This window comes from Myxine glutinosa, chromosome 13 (assembly GCF_964187855.1).
Source record: "Myxine glutinosa chromosome 13, kmMyxGlut1.1, whole genome shotgun sequence".
NCBI lineage: Eukaryota > Metazoa > Chordata > Myxini > Myxiniformes > Myxinidae > Myxine > Myxine glutinosa.
Genome location: NC_136273.1, coordinates 60,249,477 through 60,267,127, shown reverse-complemented (window position 1 = coordinate 60,267,127; position 17,651 = coordinate 60,249,477). Strand labels below are relative to the sequence as shown.

Below are 17,651 nucleotides of genomic sequence, written 5' to 3'. Positions count from 1 at the left end.
CGCCAGCGTCCTCTCCAGACCGGACCGGGTACATTTGAATGCAGCTGCCACACTGGTTAATGACCCTCTCAGACCACTACATTTTTGATGAACCCACTCAGCGCACATTGTACATTGAATGGAGTTCACTCGGACACCCTTCCTGCACACAGCACACGGCCACTTCCCAATTCTTTCCACCTCACCACATGCTTTACCACTTGCCATCACCTTCGTCTTTCCGATATTCACCTTCAGACCTTTTATTTCCATACATTCCTTCCACTTGTTCATCTTTTCCTTCAGTCCATCCATACTTTCCACAATCAACACCAGATCATCTGCATACAACAACTCCCACGGTAAACCCTCCTTTACGTTCTGAGCCAGCACCTCCATCATAGCTACAAATAGTAGTGGACTTAGTACAGACCCCTGATGCACTTCCCACCTTCACCTCAAACTCACCACTGTTCCTGTCCTTCGTCCTTAAAGCTGTGCATGCTCTTTTGTACATTGCCATCACTACTCTGATCAACCATTCCTCCACTCCTAACTTCCTCAATGCCCATGCCACTACTTCGCGTGGAACCCTATCGAAGGCTTTCTCCAGATCAACAAACCCAAGAAACAACTTCTTCCTCTTCTCCATGTACTTCTCCTGCAACTGCCTTACAATAAAAAGCGCGTCTGTCGTTCCTCTTCCTGGCATAAATCCAAACTGCATTTCGTCGATCTTCACTTTCTTCCTTATCCTCCTCTCCAACACCCTTTCCAATACCTTCATTCCATGCTCCAATAACTTTATCACTCGATACGAGCCACAGTCCAGAGGGTCACCTTTCCCATTGTATGGAAGGACGAGGGTACTCAGTTCCCAATCCACTGGAATGCGGCCTTCTTTCACCACCAGATTACAAATCTCAGTCATTCCCTTCACACCCCAACTTCCTGCTGCCTTCAACTTATCTCCCACAACTCCCGTCGGCCCTCCCGCTTTTCTACTCTTCATTGCTTTTATCGCTTCCTCAACTTCCTTCTCAGTTATCTTCTCTGCCGGTCCTAAAACTGGGTTACTCTCGTTGCCATCCCATTCATTCTCTGCATTCAACAGCATTTCCATATATCTATTCCATCTTCCTTTAATTCCATCTGGGTCCACAACGATTTGTCCCACTTCATCCTTCAAGCAACTCACCCCCATCACATCACACCTCTCTTTCGCTATCTGCTTTGCAATCCTGAATACCGCTCTCTGACCCTCTTCCGAATCCAAGCGTTCTCCAAACATTTTCCTACATGCCTCCTGCGCCTTTGCTACCTCTTTCTTTGCAGCCTTCTTGGCTGCCTTATAACTTTCATGCTCTGCTTTTTCTGCCTCCGGACCATTCACCTTCTGCTACTCCTTGAACTTCTTCCTCTTCTCGTCAATCCTCTTTCCAACTTCGTCATCCCACCACCATGTTTCCGAGTGCCTCGGTGGTCCTTTCGTCCATCCACATACCTCACCAACGGCTCCCAACAGACTATCTTTCATTGACATCCAACCACTTTCAAGCTCAACCACATCATCCTCTACCCTACTCAGCCTCTCTTTTAATGCCTCCCTTACTGTCACCTCTTTCAACCTCCACACCTTCATTCTCGGTTGGTACTTCACCCGCCGAGCTCTCCTCGCACCTTTCACCCTTATGTCGCAGACAACCAAGAGGTGCTGTGAAACAGACTCCTCCCCCAGGATCACCTTTGTGTCCCGGAGGTGCCCCCTATCTCGCCTACGCACCTTCAGGTAGTCAACGGTTGTCGACGACCCACCTGACGTGTATGTAACAAGCTTATTATCCTCTTTCTGGAACTGAGTATTACAAATCAACAAATCAGCTCCATCAGCAAACTCCAAAATCCTTTCACCTTCTCCATTTCTCACACCATATCCGTAACCCCCCTGAACTCCCTCAAAACCGCCCATACTCCTTCCCACATGTACATTTAGGTCTCCTCCTTCCACAACAACTTCCTCATCTTTCACGTTTTCCATCAGCTTCTCTAATGCACACCAGAACTTGTCCTTCTCTTCATCGCTCCGACCAACCTGCGGAGCATATCCAAAGATGACGTCCACCAAGAGCTTTCCATTCATCATTTTCACCATCATCAACCTATCACTTTCTCTAGTCACACTCACCACACTGTCTCCAAACTCCTCAGAAAACAGGACACCAATACCATGCACGCCCTCCGGGCACCCTTGCCACACAAACTTGTCTACCCTTCACCATTCTCACACCACTTCCCTTCCATCTCGTCTCCTGCACACAACATATGTCCACTCTTCTTCTCCACTGGTCTCCCATCTCTACCACCTCTGACATCAACTCATCCTGGGAATTCTTCCAAAGTAAATTGCTCTCTCTCATGCACAGATTTATCCCATCTCGTCTTCAGTTGTCATACCCTTCCTCCCGTCCATGGTACACGGAATCTTGTGGTGAGGTTGTTGCCCAGAAACAACTTGCCTTCGTCTCCTGGAAAGCAAATCCAACGGAAGGAAATCTCATTTCCTTTCACAAAGCCCGAAACAAGTGTGTGTCCACCCTCAGGAGAGCCAGGAAACAATATCTCTCCGTTGTCAAGACCGAACTCTCTTATCTGTCTCCCTCTTACAAATCCTGGTGGCGTCTGGTCAAATCTGTTTCTGGTGTTTGTTCCCCCTCCATCCCCTCCCTTACCTCAAACGGCTACACAGCTGACTCCGCATGTGAAAAAGCTGAATGCCTCAACTCTGTGTTTGCCTCTAAATCTTGTGTCCCAAACCCATCCCTCTCTGTACCCACCGTACCCAGTCGTACCCAGCTGCTCCTGGACTCTGTGTCCTTTCCTCCTGACAAGGTGGAAAAGTTTCTGTCAACCCTCGACTCGGATTCTGCAACTGGACCTGACGGCATCAGCCCACGGGTCCTAAAATCCTGTTCTTCCACTCTTTCACTCCCTCTCTCTGTTCTCTTCACCCTCTCTTTTGCTCAAGGTCATCTGCCATCTGCTTGGAAATCAGCCAACATCACCACTTTACACAAACAAGGTGCAAAAACAGATCCTAGCAACTACAGACCAATCAGCCTTCTCCCAATTATTAGCAAAGTCATGGAATCCATCATTGCTTCGGATATGAAATCTTTCCTCTTCTCCAATGGCTTGATCTCTGATCATCAATTTGGTTTCAGACCAGGTCACTCTACTCTGGACATGCTGCTTCTGCTGTCTCAACAATGGATGGAGGTCCTCAATGCCAAACAGGAAATTAGAGCTGTCTCCCTCGACATATCACGTGCCTTCGATACGGTCTGGCACCCCGCTCTGCTCACCAAACTCTCCTCCTTTGGTATCCATGGAAATCTCCACGCATGGCTGGCGGACTTCCTCTCTAGTCGTAGCCAATGTGTGGCCCTGAATGGGTTTCTCTCATCTCCTCTTCCTGTTCAAGCTGGAGTTCCCCAAGGTAGTGTTCTGGGCCCTGTGCTTTTTCTGGTCTTCATCAATGATCTCTCCGACTCTCTTGAAAATCCTCTATATCTCTTTGCTGATGACTCCACTCTCTGCCGCTCCGTTCCTCATCCCTCAGATCGGCAGTCTGCAGCCTCCTCACTCTCTGCAGACCTGGACAAAATCACTGACTGGGCAAACAAGTGGAACATGTCTTTCAATCCTGACAAATCTCACACTCTTACGATGTCTCTCCGAAAAGACCGACTGGACAACCCTCCCATCCACTTCCTGAATAATCCTCTCCAAGAAGTTCTGTCACTCAAGCTTTTCAGTCTCACTATCTGCCATGATCTTTCCTGGGAAAACCACATTTCAAATCTGGCCTCCAAGGCCAGTCGCCGACTGGGCATCCTCCGTCGTGTGAAGTCCTTCCTTGACACACCTGAGCTCCTCACCACATACAAGGCTTTCATCCGCAGCTCAATGGAATACTGCTCTCCCCTCTGGGCTGGTGCTCCTGCCTCACACCTAGCTCGTCTTCACGCTGTTGAAACCAAAGCGTTCAGAATCATTGGAATCTCCCGTGATGAAGCTACCTCCGAGGGCCTTTCACTTACTCACCGCAGGCAGGTTGGTGGTCTTTCTGTCTTCTACCGACTCCTCTCCGGCCTTGCTCCTCCAGCTCTCTCTGGGCTCTGTCCCACAAATATTCCTACAGGTCGCACAAGATCTGCCTGCAACCCTCTTATGGTTAAACTGCCAAAATCAAGACTCTCTGCTCACCTTCACTCCTCTTTTCTCCCACCTCTGGAACAAACTCCCTCACTCTCTTCAATCCGACTCCTCCCTCCAGGTCTTTAAAACAGCTGTTCACCACCATCTCTTATCTTCCCCCATCCAAAACCTTGATCTTTTCTACCGCCGCTAATTTCACCCCAAATCCACTTTTTTGAAATATCAACTTCTTTCCTGGAAGTCCTTGGTGTCCTTGTGTTTATACTTCTCCCACCTCCCCCCCCCCCCTTCCCACGCCGCCTCCCCCCAAGCCCTCTCCCTCCCACACATTCCCGATGTCCCTGCTCTCAAATGTTGTGTTTATGTGCTTCCCCTCCTCTCCCCATCTTGTCTACCGCTCCCCTTTTTATATACTTTGTTTGTTTGTCTGTTTGATTTGTTTGTGTGATAAATGTTAGCTCTTTCACGAGCCTCGATTATGTGTACAAAAAATTAAAAAAAACAAAAAAAAACTTCTCCTGATCTCCCTGTCATTGTCCCTACATTCCATGTCACAAACCTCAGAAACCGATCTCCACGTCGGTCATCAGATTTTTCGTCGTCATAAATGGAGTGATTTCCACCCTTGCTTCGATCGGGTTCCCCACCTTGAGTTTTGACGAGAGGGAGTGGTGTCCCCCACGGGGTACTTCGGGCTGTACCCTGGCCATATGTAGTTGTAATTGTCATGGTTCTCTTTTTGAGGCAATGTTTTTATGGCCGGATGTCCTTCCTGACGCCAACCTTTTTAGTCGCCTCTTATGACACGCAGGGATACGTAGTATACAGAAAGGAAAAAAACAAAACCATGGGGCCATCATCGTGTATTTGGTTCAAGCGATAATGACTGAAGTGTTTACAGACCCACTGACTGACTGACTGACTTACCTACGGACACTGCTTACAGGTCCAGGTGAGCTGAAATACTGCACACAGGCCTGGTTGCCGAAAATTACGGGTAACATGGTTGTAAGAGGAGATACCCCACCCCCAAATTCTCCCACAGAACATGTGTGGTCGCCCAATGGTTTGATGAGCATGACCCTGATGTTATCCATACGTCATGGCCTTCTCAGTCTCCATATCTGAACCCAATCAATCATTTATAGGATATTCTGGAATGACTCCAGAAACAGCATATTCCACCTCCATCAAGCAGGTGTGAGTTGATTGGAATGGTGCCGCATCCCTCCTCGTGGAGGAATGGTGCCACATCCCTCCTGCAGAATTCCAGACACTGGTGGCTTCTATGCCATGGCGCATACAGGCCGTATTGGCCGCATATGGTGGTCCAACGCCCTATTAAGTGACTTTACAATAGTGTTTCTATTTTTTTTGACCACTATTTGTCGATCATGGTGGAGCCCTTCACAAAGTGCCATCCGTCAGTAATAGAACGTTCTTCACAGTCAAACCAAGAGGAAAATCGCCCTAAGTATTATTCTTCTTACAGAAAAAAATCCTCACTTCCAAACAGTTCAAAGGAGTAATTTATGAAAGTGCAGAATCACAAAGCAAAGCATGCTGAGCAGGGTTCATATCAGTTACGGGTGAACAGCCTCCAAGATCATCAAAATTAATTAGTATCCTGTAATCTACCAACCAATTACAGACTATACGACTGATCAGGAGTGCCCGTGATGTGCCGAAGAAGCTCCAAGAGAAGTGGGCCAATAATACGTTATGACAATGTTTGATCTTGGTATCTGCACGAAGGCTCATCCTCTCCTGTGAAACAGCCCAGGTCGATACCAGAAGCACATTGTGCTCATTCATCGAAACATTCCACCCGGCATGTGCCTACTTCAAGATGACTGGCAAGAGAATGAATGCATTTCTGGATTCCCTGATGTACTCCTCAAAGCAGGAGCGATTGCATCTGGCTAATTTGCAAAGAGTGCTGTCTGGCAAACACTGGGATGGAGCCATGGATTGCCACAAAGTATTTATGGAATGCCTCGAGAGATTGCTACTGGAAAGGTACGTGGAAAACACAGGATAAGAAAGTGCATTTTCCAGTTTGCCAGAGGAATCCACACAGAAAGTACTTGAAGCAATTGAGTCACCTTGGAAGGAAATTAATTGAGCAACTTTCAACAGATGATGCTCTGAATCATTCCAGAGACAATTATCTGTTGTATCGTGAATATGTCAGACAGGGCAGACATGAAATAATGGTGCAGTTTTGGATTTTGTACATGGATCATGTTTGGCTGGTACTCTCACTAATACGATCAGTGAAAGCCGATTTAATTTCTTGCTGTGTCCACATTTGATGCCCGATCTCTCGGTTAGCTTTGGCGACCAGAACTACGCTCGTTACGTCACATTATTTTCTCTCTTCATTGCAAACCTTGGAGTCCCATCATTGTGCAAATGAAAGGTGCAATTATCATTGCAAGATCTTTGATCCCAGGGAAACGGATCTCATGGTGGAGCTCGTGGGATTGGTGTGAGACTTTCAAAGATTCTGAGCATTTACGATTGCTACCAAAAATGGGTGAAGATGACACGTGAGCTCACAGATGTATCTTCGTGCAACGCTGAACATGGCAGACATGCTTACATAGTCCAATGAAGATCAAAGCAAACACCATGACAGACAACCGGCAGAGATGCTGAAGGGTGAAGCAAGTGTGGATAAAGCAAAGGAAACAGTCAAGAACGTCATCAATCCTTTTAATGTAGAGGATGCTAACCGACTTTACAAAATTTCCTTTGGAGTTGCAGTCCCATTGGACATCCAGCATGATGTTATGAGAGCAGAGGCTGCTAGAAAGGAAACAAAGGGAGCATTCACACATCACAGTCTCGAGACAAAAAGTCACTAATTTGAGCCTGTAATATGTCGCTGAAAATGGGGAGATGGAAAATATCAATGTTAGGAGAGCATGGAAAATAAAAGGCCGTTACTTCTTCTCCTTCTTCTGTAACAGCCACATTTATCCCACTACTTGTGGGGTTAGCCAAGGGATGTTTGGCCCAAGTCTTTCACGAACCAGCTGGCCAGGCCTGATGGTCGACGAAGGATAAGGCAGGAATTCGTAATTTGTTCAGGATGCCGGCAATAACACGCATACTCTTCTTCACGAAGGACACCATGGAATCTTTAACGTACACCAATAAATGCCAGCAGACGGGATGCCCGTTTAACGTACATCCAAGGGACGGCACACACTGACAAATCACCATACCTGTGAAACACCGGGTTGGCAGTTTAAAGTTGGGTCGAGATTAAAACCCAGGCTAGACAGAGCTTAGAGGAGACAGCTAGACAGCGAGTATGTGTACCTCTTGACCATCCTGTCAGTCCAAAAAAAGTGCAACTGAAACCAGGAAAAAGCAGTCATCGATTACAAGCAGCGAGGAAACCTTCCAGTTACTCGTCAAGTCACAGAGCAGAGAAATTATACTGGATTTAAAGGAACTAATGAGGTATCAACTTACTCAGACTAAGCACTACATCATTGGTACCACTAATGGTATACTCAGCTATGGATAGACAAGTCCAAAGGATTTCAATACCTTATCAAAGATGTGGAAAATGCTAATTCTTCCCCTGAAGAGACAACATTGACGATTTCGGATGGGAATGCAACATTCTATTGGATGAGGCAGGTGCCAGGAAAATGTCGACAAATTTGCTGCAAGATTGTTGGTATGATGCCGTAGAAAGCAGACGTGTTACTTCGCACGGATATGTACGAGACTGAATATGTGAAGAACGATGAAGCGTTGGACCACAAGGCTAACCCTCGCTCTAGCAGGGAAAATGGCCTTAAAATGCCTGTTGTTGTTGTTGTTGTTGTTGTTGATGAAGCGTGGATCCTGGGATCTGTACAGCGGCATCAGGCATGGATGAATCAAGCCAAATTTCTGTAATACAGTGTACTGAACAGTCTCGGAAGCATGCCGAGTATTAATATGGCAGTTCAGCTCATCGACTTTATGGCAAAGAGAACAGACATTGGCAAGAAGGATGCTTGGCAATGGAGGACGTTTGCTTTGCTTACGCAATCTTGTCAGGACACCCCTACGCTTACCTCGCCACCATCCCTTTTGAGTCCCAGGATGGTCTGAATCGGCAATAATCATCTCGATCAAATTCTGATTAGGTAATGCTTGGCTACAACACTCACCTCTGTTGATATGAATCACTAGTAGTTCCTCTCTTCAAAAAGTGTAAATTCCGATATAATGAACGATAAAAAGGTAAGGGGAATAAAATAAATAGAGCACGCAAAGTCGAGTCGCCGTACATCGGCGCCATGACACAAAAGCTACTCACCATGTGAGAGTCGAGAGAGATCCCGCGTGTGCCACTGTTCCCCAAGTAAGATGGTGAGTGCGGCTTGGCACACAGCAATGGCAGGTGAATCGCATGGAGCTGAAAACAAGTCTTTGTGATGCTGTGGAATGAAGCTTGTATGTACATGACCCGCCCGGAACGCAGGGTGAGATGCGAGGCTCAGTAAGAACTTCACGTTTGTGCTTAAACCCACCACCTGGGAAAAGTGAAAACAATTGCAATATCTGGTTAATGTGCATCTTTGGTCAGAGTAGTAAGTCCAACACATTACAAATTTGTTTTTGTTGGCATATTCATCTATTAACAAATGAATTGTCATGAAAATTATTTCGTTGTTAATAACATTCTTAACGACACTCCTTGTTAGGAGTCATCCACATATTTACAGTGCATTCAGAAAGTATTCAGACCCCTTCACTTTTTTCACATTTTGTTATGTTGCAGCCTGATGCTGAAATCGTTTAAATTCATTTTTTCCCTCATCAATCTACACTCAATACCCCATAATGACAAAGAGAAAACAGGATTTTAGAAAGTTTCCAAATTTATTAAAAAGAAAAAACTGAAATATCACATTGACAGAAGTATTCATACCCTTTGCTATGACACTTGAAATTTAGCTCAGGTGCCTCCCATTTCTCTTGATCATCTTTGAGATGTTTCTACACCTTGATTGGAGTCCACCTGTGGTAAATTCAATTGATTGGACATGGTTTGGAAAGGCACACACCTGTATATATAAGGTCTTACAGCTGACAATGCATATTAGAGCAAAATCCAAGCCATGAGGTCAAAGGAACTGCCTGCAGAGCTCAGAGACAGGATTGTGTCGAGGCACAGATCTGGGGAAGCCTACAAAAATATTTCTGCTGCATTGAAGGTTCCCAAGAGCACAGTGGCCTCCATAATTCTTAAATGGAAGAAGTTTGGACCAACCAGGACTCTTCCTAGAGCTGGCCGCCCGGCCAAACTGAGCAATCGGGGGAGAAGGGCCTTGGTAAAAGAGGTGACCAAGACCCCTATGGTCACTCTGGCTGAGCCCCAGAGATCCTGCGTGGAGATGGAAGAAACTTCCAGAAGGACAACCATCACTGCAACACTCCACCGATTTGGGCTTTATGGTAGAGTGGCCAGACGGAAGCCTCTCCTCAGTGAAAGACACATGAAAGCCCGCTCGGACATTGCAAAAAAGCACCTAAAGGACTCTCAGACTGTGAGAAACAAGATTCTATGGGCTTTCATGTGTCTTTCACTGAGGAGAGGCTTCCGTCTGGCCACTCTGCCATAAAGCCCAAATCGGTGGAGTGTTGCAGTGATGGTTGTCCTTCTGGAAGTTTCTCCCATCTCCACACAGGATCTCTGGAGCTCAGCCAGAGTGACCATAGGGGTCTTGGTCACCTCTGTTACCAAGGCCCTTCTCCCCCGATTGCTCAGTTTGGCCGGGTGGCCAGCTCTAGGAAGAGTCCTGCTTGGTCCAAACTTCTTCCATTTAAGAATTATGGAGGCCACTATGCTCTTGGGAACCTTCAATGCAGCAGAAACTTTTTTGTAGGCTTCCCCAGATCTGTGCCTCGACAAAATCCTGTCTCTGGGCTCTGCAGGCAGTTCCTTTGACCTCATCGCTTGGTTTTTGCTCTGATATGCATTGTCAGCTGTGAGGCCTTATATAGACAGGGTGCCTTTCCAAATCATGTCCAATCAATTAAATTTACGACAGGTGGACTCCAATGAGCCTGGTGTTGGCTTAGCAGTTAGGGTGCCGGCTTGGGATCCTAGGATCCTGGGTTCGAATCCCGATTGATCGCTGAATTAACGCCAGGGGGGTTGACTCAGCCTGTCATACTTCCGAGGTCGGCAAATTGAGTACCAGCTTGCTGGGATGAATGATCCCGGTGTGTACCCCGATTTAGAATAGGTACACCGTATCCCTGCGCATCGTAAGAGGCGACCAAGGGTTGGCGTCAGGAAGGGCATCCGGCCATAAAAACATTGCCTCAAACAGGGAACCATGATTGTCATGGGGCCCGCAAGGCTAACCCCCGCTCCAGCGGGGAAAATGGCCTTAAAACGATCATTCATATTCATTCATACAGGTGGACTCCAATGAAGGTGTAGAAACATCTCAAAGATGATCAAGATCAATGGGAAGCACCTGAGGTAAATTTCAAGTGTCATAGCAAAGGGTATGAATACTTCTGTCAATGTGATATTTCAGTTTTTTCTTTTTAATAAATTTGCAAAACTTTCTAAAATCCTGTTTTCTCTTTGTCATTTTGGGGTATTGAGTGTAGATTGATGAGGGAAAAAATGAATTTTTTTACGATTTCAGCATAAGGCTGCAACATAACAAAATGTGAAAAAGTGAAGGGGTCTGAATACTTTCTGAATGCACTGTATGTGATATGAAAACAGGTGCAGCAAAAGCAAACTTGTGCTGGCCAAGGAATTTGCTTAATGGTCTTCAGAGGCCATCTCAACCGAAATCCATGGAAGGAGCATGGTGGGTTACCTGCACAACATTGTGTATGTTTTACAAAAGCTGTCATGAGATCGAAATCTCCTCCCCCACCTCACTTCCTGATATGTTCCCCGTTCCCTTCCTTGCCCTCACCCCCAACCCTAACTGGACCTCTGACATTTGACCTCTTGATCCCACAATCTAATCAGTTTATCTTTACATCATTATACATGCTTGGACAACGTTTGAATTGGATCCCTTCAGTCATTCTTAAGTTATCGCGGTAATGAAAACCTATCAAGGACGCACGAACAGATGGACGGACGGACAACCCGAAAACAATGCTTCCAGCGACTGCGTCAGCGGAGGCATTAAAAAAAAATCAAACCCCTATAACAAAGGTAAGGATTAATTATGCAACCTGTGCAGTAATCCAGTTAAAGGCCACATGTGTACTCCGAGCCAATTACAAATCCACATACATTGTAATCCCACAAGGTCGCACAGAGTCGCTGAAGGGCCGTTTCGCGGTCATCTCCCCAAACCACCAGCTTGGCGATCATCGGATCATAGTGAACGGAAACCTCATCACCTGCACATACACAAAAGAGTCAGCCTATGGGCCAGTACAATTGTAACTAGAGCAAAGTAAGTGATGCGCCATCGCAAGTCTGCACACTTCCCACCTAAAGCAAAGTTGAAAGATGGCAAAAATTTACACCAGAAATGAAAATATATACATATATCACATCCATGTCCCAAAGCAGGGGTTCCCAACCTTTTTTGTGTTATGGCCCCCTTGGCTCCCAGAGCACATCCCCAGCACCCCTCTCCCTTTCACGAGGTTCGAGCAGTGGAGCGCGTGTAAGCAGGCTCGGGATGTCTGGGAGAAATGCCCCCCAGAATTTTTTTTTTGATTTCTCGATGCTCTGTGGTGCATTCTGAGAGGTGTTGTTTCCTTTAATTGGCTATTTTGTTTGTATGAGAATTGGTAAATTATTACACAGAAAATGAGGAATTCCAAGTAGCCAACATGAACATTTAGTTCCATAGTTTTTTTTCTGTTCCTTACTGGCTCCCAACTACATCGTTTTTGGAAGAAGCAAACAAAGCAACGTCGCTCGAATGATGCATGTTTGATATGAGATTTTAATATTACTAGGGCATGCCCGTACGTGGGTGCCCGTTCCTTGCCAAAAAAAAAAAAAAACGCTACCCGTACGCTCTACCCCGCCCGTACGCCCGTACGCCCGTAAACAAAAAAAACAACGCTCTTCGCTTCCGCCCTTCGCTCTGACTGAATTGGGAGAAATAATGCGCATAAGAAATCGAGAAATTATTATTTTCTCCGGAAGAAATCGAATTACGAACCGTAATGGCGCACGCGCTCGGCTCGGCTCGCTCTCACATCGGCCACGCCTACGCAACAACACGGTCTGTGATTGGCTGCCGGAAGTGCAGTCTTCACTGTCCGGAAGGTCGCAAATCGCAGTTACGATGAATCGCAAATTAGTTTTAATTAGTTTTAAAACATAGTTTAACGGCAACATAGTTTTCCAACGTGAAATAAATGAATACGCTCTCAAATGTGCCGTCCGAGGCAGAGTCTGTTCGCCACGTTCGGCACACGTGATAGCTCGCTGCTCTCTGATTGGTTGAATCGTTTTTTGGACATAGCTCGGTAACTACTTGTCCGATTAATATGAAACCTTGAAAAGGCACATCCTCGGGTCCCCAGCAATATACCTGGCAAGTTTCAAGTATATCGGACCCGTGGTTGTCGAGAAACAGCGGTCACAGACATACAGACATACAAACATACAAACATACAAACATACAAACATACACACAGAGATTACTGGAATTATAGATAGATCAGTAGCAACACTATGGACAGCATAAAATAGAACTGTCAAACATGAAAACAGTATGAAAAGGTTCCAAGTCAAGAATATGTGAAAACTAAAAACCTCGTCTGTATTTAACGCAATGTGTTATAATCTCACAAAAATAAACTAAATTCGACAACAACTCAGGTAATCAAAACTAGGGACGCGGTGCATGTGCCGTAAAAGTGAATTAAAAACTCAGTGGGATGACTGAAATTGCATTTTAGCTACTAATTGGGGTATCCGTGGTTGAGTCACAGTCAGGGCACAGCGGAGGTCATCTTCCACGTGAAGCCGATTACGCTGTTTCGATTTGATATTCAACAGCATGGAAAACCCCGCTTCGCAGAGATAGGTCGACGAGAATGGCAGAAGCACCCGGATAGCTATCTGGCTGATATTAGGGTAGCGACCCATTCCCACCCAAAACTCCATCAAGCTCTTCTCTTCGAATGTGTATTTGGCAAATGAATCATTTCGGAGATCCAGGAATTCATCTTGCATTGCCTCCGGCATGCTCTCCACGCAAAGGTTGACGGAAAAAGGATTCCTCACAATTTTTGCCTCATTGTCATCTAAATTAGGAAAATACTTATGAAATTATAGCTCCAGTGACTGCAGATGCTCAAGAATGTCATTTTTCAGTACGGGATTAAGCTCTTTTCCCATGCTGTCTTGCAATTCAGACATTCTTTTGAACATAGCAATGTTTCCTGTGTTCATTTTCCTGCGCCAGTTTTGGAGCTTGGCAACAAATCCTCTGAGATGATCGTGGAAAAGAATAATATTAGTCGCTCTTCCTTGGAGCTTGAGGTTCAACTGGTTCTGCTGCTCGAAAATGTCAGCAAGATAAGCAGGTCGTTCGTTCCACAATTCTTCGACGGAATGCTGCAGGAGGTCATGTTTCCCTTGAAGATTCAAGACATGTTTGACTTCCGCACAAAGTTCAAAGATGCGGTTCAGAACATTCCGGTTCCCTTTCGAAAGCCAACGTACAGCAGTATAGTACACTAGTACAGCAACGTTTCATGTTCCGCGTTCATGTCTTTGCACAGCTCCTTGAACATTCGAGTGTTGAGAGCCCCTGCCTTGATGTAGTTAACAATCTTGATTACGACTTCAAAAACTTTCTTCAATGAGAGAGGGAGAGTCTTACAAGCCAGGGGTGTAGCGATGAATCATACAGTGGGTTCCTTTTGCTTGTGGTGCCAGCATCTTCACTTTTGCTTGGAATCCGGATTTGGAACCAAGCATGGCAGGAGCACCGTCAGTACAGACACTGCATACATTCTCCCACTGAATTCCTCCCGCATCAAAGAACAACTTCATTTTTTCCATGACATCGTTCGCTTTTGTCGTTGTTTCCAGGCCACTGCAGAACAACAATTCTTCCTTGATATCATCTCCCTTGACATAGCGAACGAATGCCAGTAGATGCGAGCAGGAACTAACATCAGTCGATTCATCAAGTTGAAAAGAAAACAAGCCGAAAGGCACCGCCTTAATCTCATTAATGATCTGTTGTTTCACATCTTCCGACATGTCACGGATACGACGCTGCACTGTGTTATTCGATAAAGACACCTGTTCAACTTTGCGAGCCTCTGCCTTGCCGAGAACCTGTTCGACAATGAGGGGGGTACAAGGCTTGATGAGTGTCTCCCCAATCGAGTGGGGTTTTTTCTTCTTTGCAATTTCAAGAGAAACTTCATAAGAAGCCTGGACAGTTGCTACATTTTGTTGTTGAAAAGCTCCTCCCTCATCCAACTTCTGTCGCTTTAAATTTCTTTCATGCCGCTTGAAAAATTCGGGATCCTGCTTTGCATGTTGTGCGTGATTAGTCTCGAGGTGCAACTTCAACTTGGATGACCTCATGGATTCAGTACTCAAAACCTTGTGACACAGCACACATTGTGGTTTCTCTGGGCCAGACATGGTAATGGACGTGAATCCAAGCTTTATGTATTCGTCAAGATACTTTCTTTTTTTACTCCCAGAAGTCATAACGTCAAATCTGCAATAGGAAAAAAAAAAAACAATATCAAAGTCAAAACAATATATAAAATTAAAAAAAACAATATTTAATTTTTAGTATGGTTCAAATTACCCATGGCCCCCCGAGAAATACACCATGGCCCCCAGGTTGGGAACCACGGTCCCAAAGGAAGCGATTCAATTTAGAATTTTAAATCTATAATAATAATAATAATAATAATAATAATAATAAATGAACCTCCTTTAGAGGCCATTGTTCCCCGCAGAACAGGGGTTTGGTTGGCCTTTTTCAGGCACCGTGGTCCTCTTTTTGTAGCAATGTTTTATAGCCGGATGCCCTTCCTGCCACCAACCTTGTTAGTCGCCTTTTGCGACACACAGGGAATTACCAGTGAACTGGTGCTCAATTTGCCGACCTCGGAAGCATGACAGGCTGAGTAAACCCCCCTCTGGTGTTAATTCAGCGATCGACTGGGATTCAAACCCAGGATCCTAGGATCCCAAGCCAGCACCCGAACCGCTAAGCCAACACCACCAGGCTAATAATAATAATAATAATAATAATAATAATAGTCAGTGTGTGTGTGTCAGTGTGTGTGTGTCTTCTCCATAACTCCAAAACCATGAAACATCAAGGCCCTGAAATTTGCATGCATACATATTTACCTCCAAGGTAGTGTAAGATTGAAAACAGGATGTTTGATTGCGTTAAAACACATTTTTTGAAGATGATTAACGGGGTGCGCATAACAAAAAAATCAAAATAAGCCTTACCCAAATGGTGGTCCGCCATATTGTTCGGCCCTCTAAGACATCGCTGGGTTCTGAAGCCACCATTTTGTATCGGACTATTGAAACGTGATTTGGCTTGGAAACACTATCTACTCTCATGGACTAATTAATAATCAAAATGTGGATTTAGATTTGAGGAGCGGATCCTGTAGACTAAATAAGTATCGAAATCTGGAGTGAAATCTGAAACATTTAACATTAGCAATTTTTATTACCAAATTTATTTATGTAAGCAAGGCTGTTCTCCTCCTTCTGTACTGTCATCTAAATTAACACCTCCATATGATACTTATGATAGGGTGTTTTTTCAAGTTGCAAAATGCTTCAACTTTATTCCCATTTGTCATAATTACATTATTGTGATTGTAAAGAAAGAATACAGAGAAACAGCGGAAACAAAGCATTAGCACTTCTTCTTCTTCTTCTTCAAAGCATGACAGTGTAACTCAGCAACTTATGAGATTGCCAAAACATCGATGTAAAAAATAAAAAATTGTTTTTGGCAACATACACCACCCAGATTTTCTTCAAACTCAACGAGAAACTTTTTATTCAAACCCAAAAGCATTACGAAGAAAGTCTGCTTCTGATCATTTATTCTTCAACTGCCGAAAGCATTGCAGAGAAACTAAGCGATAGATTACCTCAACTCTAAAGGCTCCTTTGTTCACCGCTGTCATGTCTGAGCGCATGGCGTATCTAGAGCCTCGCGGCTCTGAAAACACCCCAAAACTTAAAAAGAAGATGAAGAAGATCCCTCCTCCTCCATATTCAGCAAAGCGACGGGCAGTATTTTGAGAGAGGCCTGCAGTGCCAGCCCCATTGTATTCACACCTCGGATTAAACAATGCATACATGGCAAGTTGGAGGCGACGGAAAACGGTTTGGTAAGAATTGAAAGCAGGCCCCCACCCCTCTCTTCTCTTCTCTTCTCTCATCTCTTCTCTCTCTCCCCTTCCCCCTCCCCCCTCTCCCATTTCCCTCCTCGGACCACCCCTCTCTCCAGGAGTGCACAGTATAGCGACATGTGGTGAGGCTTCACTCTCCCTTCCCCTCCCCACCCCTCAACCCCCGCTCCTTTCTCACTCCACTCTCTTTCCCTTACCCTCTCTCTTCTCCACCCATCTACCCATCTCTGTTTCTCCCCCACCCCTCCTCCTACCCACCCTCTCCCTCCCCTTCCCTCTCTCCTCCTTGCACCACCCCTCCCTCCCACAGTGTACAGTATAGCAACGTGTGGTGAAGCTTCCCTCTCCTCCCCCCCCCCCTCTCTCTCCTCCTTTAACTTCCCTCACTCCCCACCCACTCCTCTCACCCTCTGCCCCCTCTCAATATCCCCGTCACAAAGAGACTCTGCGTTGCCGGGCAATGCCGGGTACTTTTGCTAGTCTGGAAAAAGCAAAGGCCATAAACAAACTTAACCCATTGAAATTACCCTTTAGAATTACCTTTTAGAATTCCCCTTTAGAACCCATTAGAATTACCTAGATACTTTGTAACTGAACACACCCCGGGTTTCCCCCCTTTCAGTTTTGTGTTAAACAACAGTAGCAACTCTTTCAGAAGGTAATCAAACGTGTTCGTGGTTCATAATATTTTTTACTTCTGTAAAGGATAAGTTGTTCCCTTTTGGTAAGGGTGTTCCCATGGAAACGGCACGATAAGATGGTGTTTGTTCAAGGAGGAAAAGCCCCTTGGGGAGTGGAATATTATCTATATCATTAAAACGCTTATTTCTGAAGTTTGTAATCGGAACTTCTCTCCAGCTATTGCTCCTGTCGCCCAAAGATATGTGTGATACTATGTAGTTATGACTAACCCTTCCATATAAGCATACCTATGTCTCCAAATGTCTAGAAGTGTGGAATAAAAGCTGAAAATCAGTGAAAAGTTTTGAATAACTCGCGCCATTTTGTTTTACGCACAGTGAGATGCTGCACATGATACCGAGAAGAAGAAGACGTCCCGATGT

The 17,651-nt window shown here is 45.3% G+C and overlaps 1 protein-coding gene across 6 annotated transcripts in view; it reads right to left on the bottom strand.

Moving 5' to 3' along the window:
- The window catches only part of MCCC1 (methylcrotonyl-CoA carboxylase subunit 1), an 87,165-nt gene that overhangs the window by 35,261 nt on the left and 34,253 nt on the right, over window positions 1–17,651 (bottom strand). For all 6 annotated transcript variants that reach the window (XR_013621226.1, XM_068134468.2, XM_068134470.2 and 3 more), the window contains exons 12-13: window positions 11,486–11,595; window positions 8,525–8,741 (exon numbers count right to left, since the gene is read on the bottom strand). Coding sequence is in view for 5 of the 6 variants with exons in the window: in XM_068134468.2 (XP_067990569.2) it covers window positions 8,525–8,741; window positions 11,486–11,595 (327 nt within the window). In the remaining variant the exon portion in view is untranslated. The remainder of the gene's footprint in view (window positions 1–8,524; window positions 8,742–11,485; window positions 11,596–17,651) is intronic.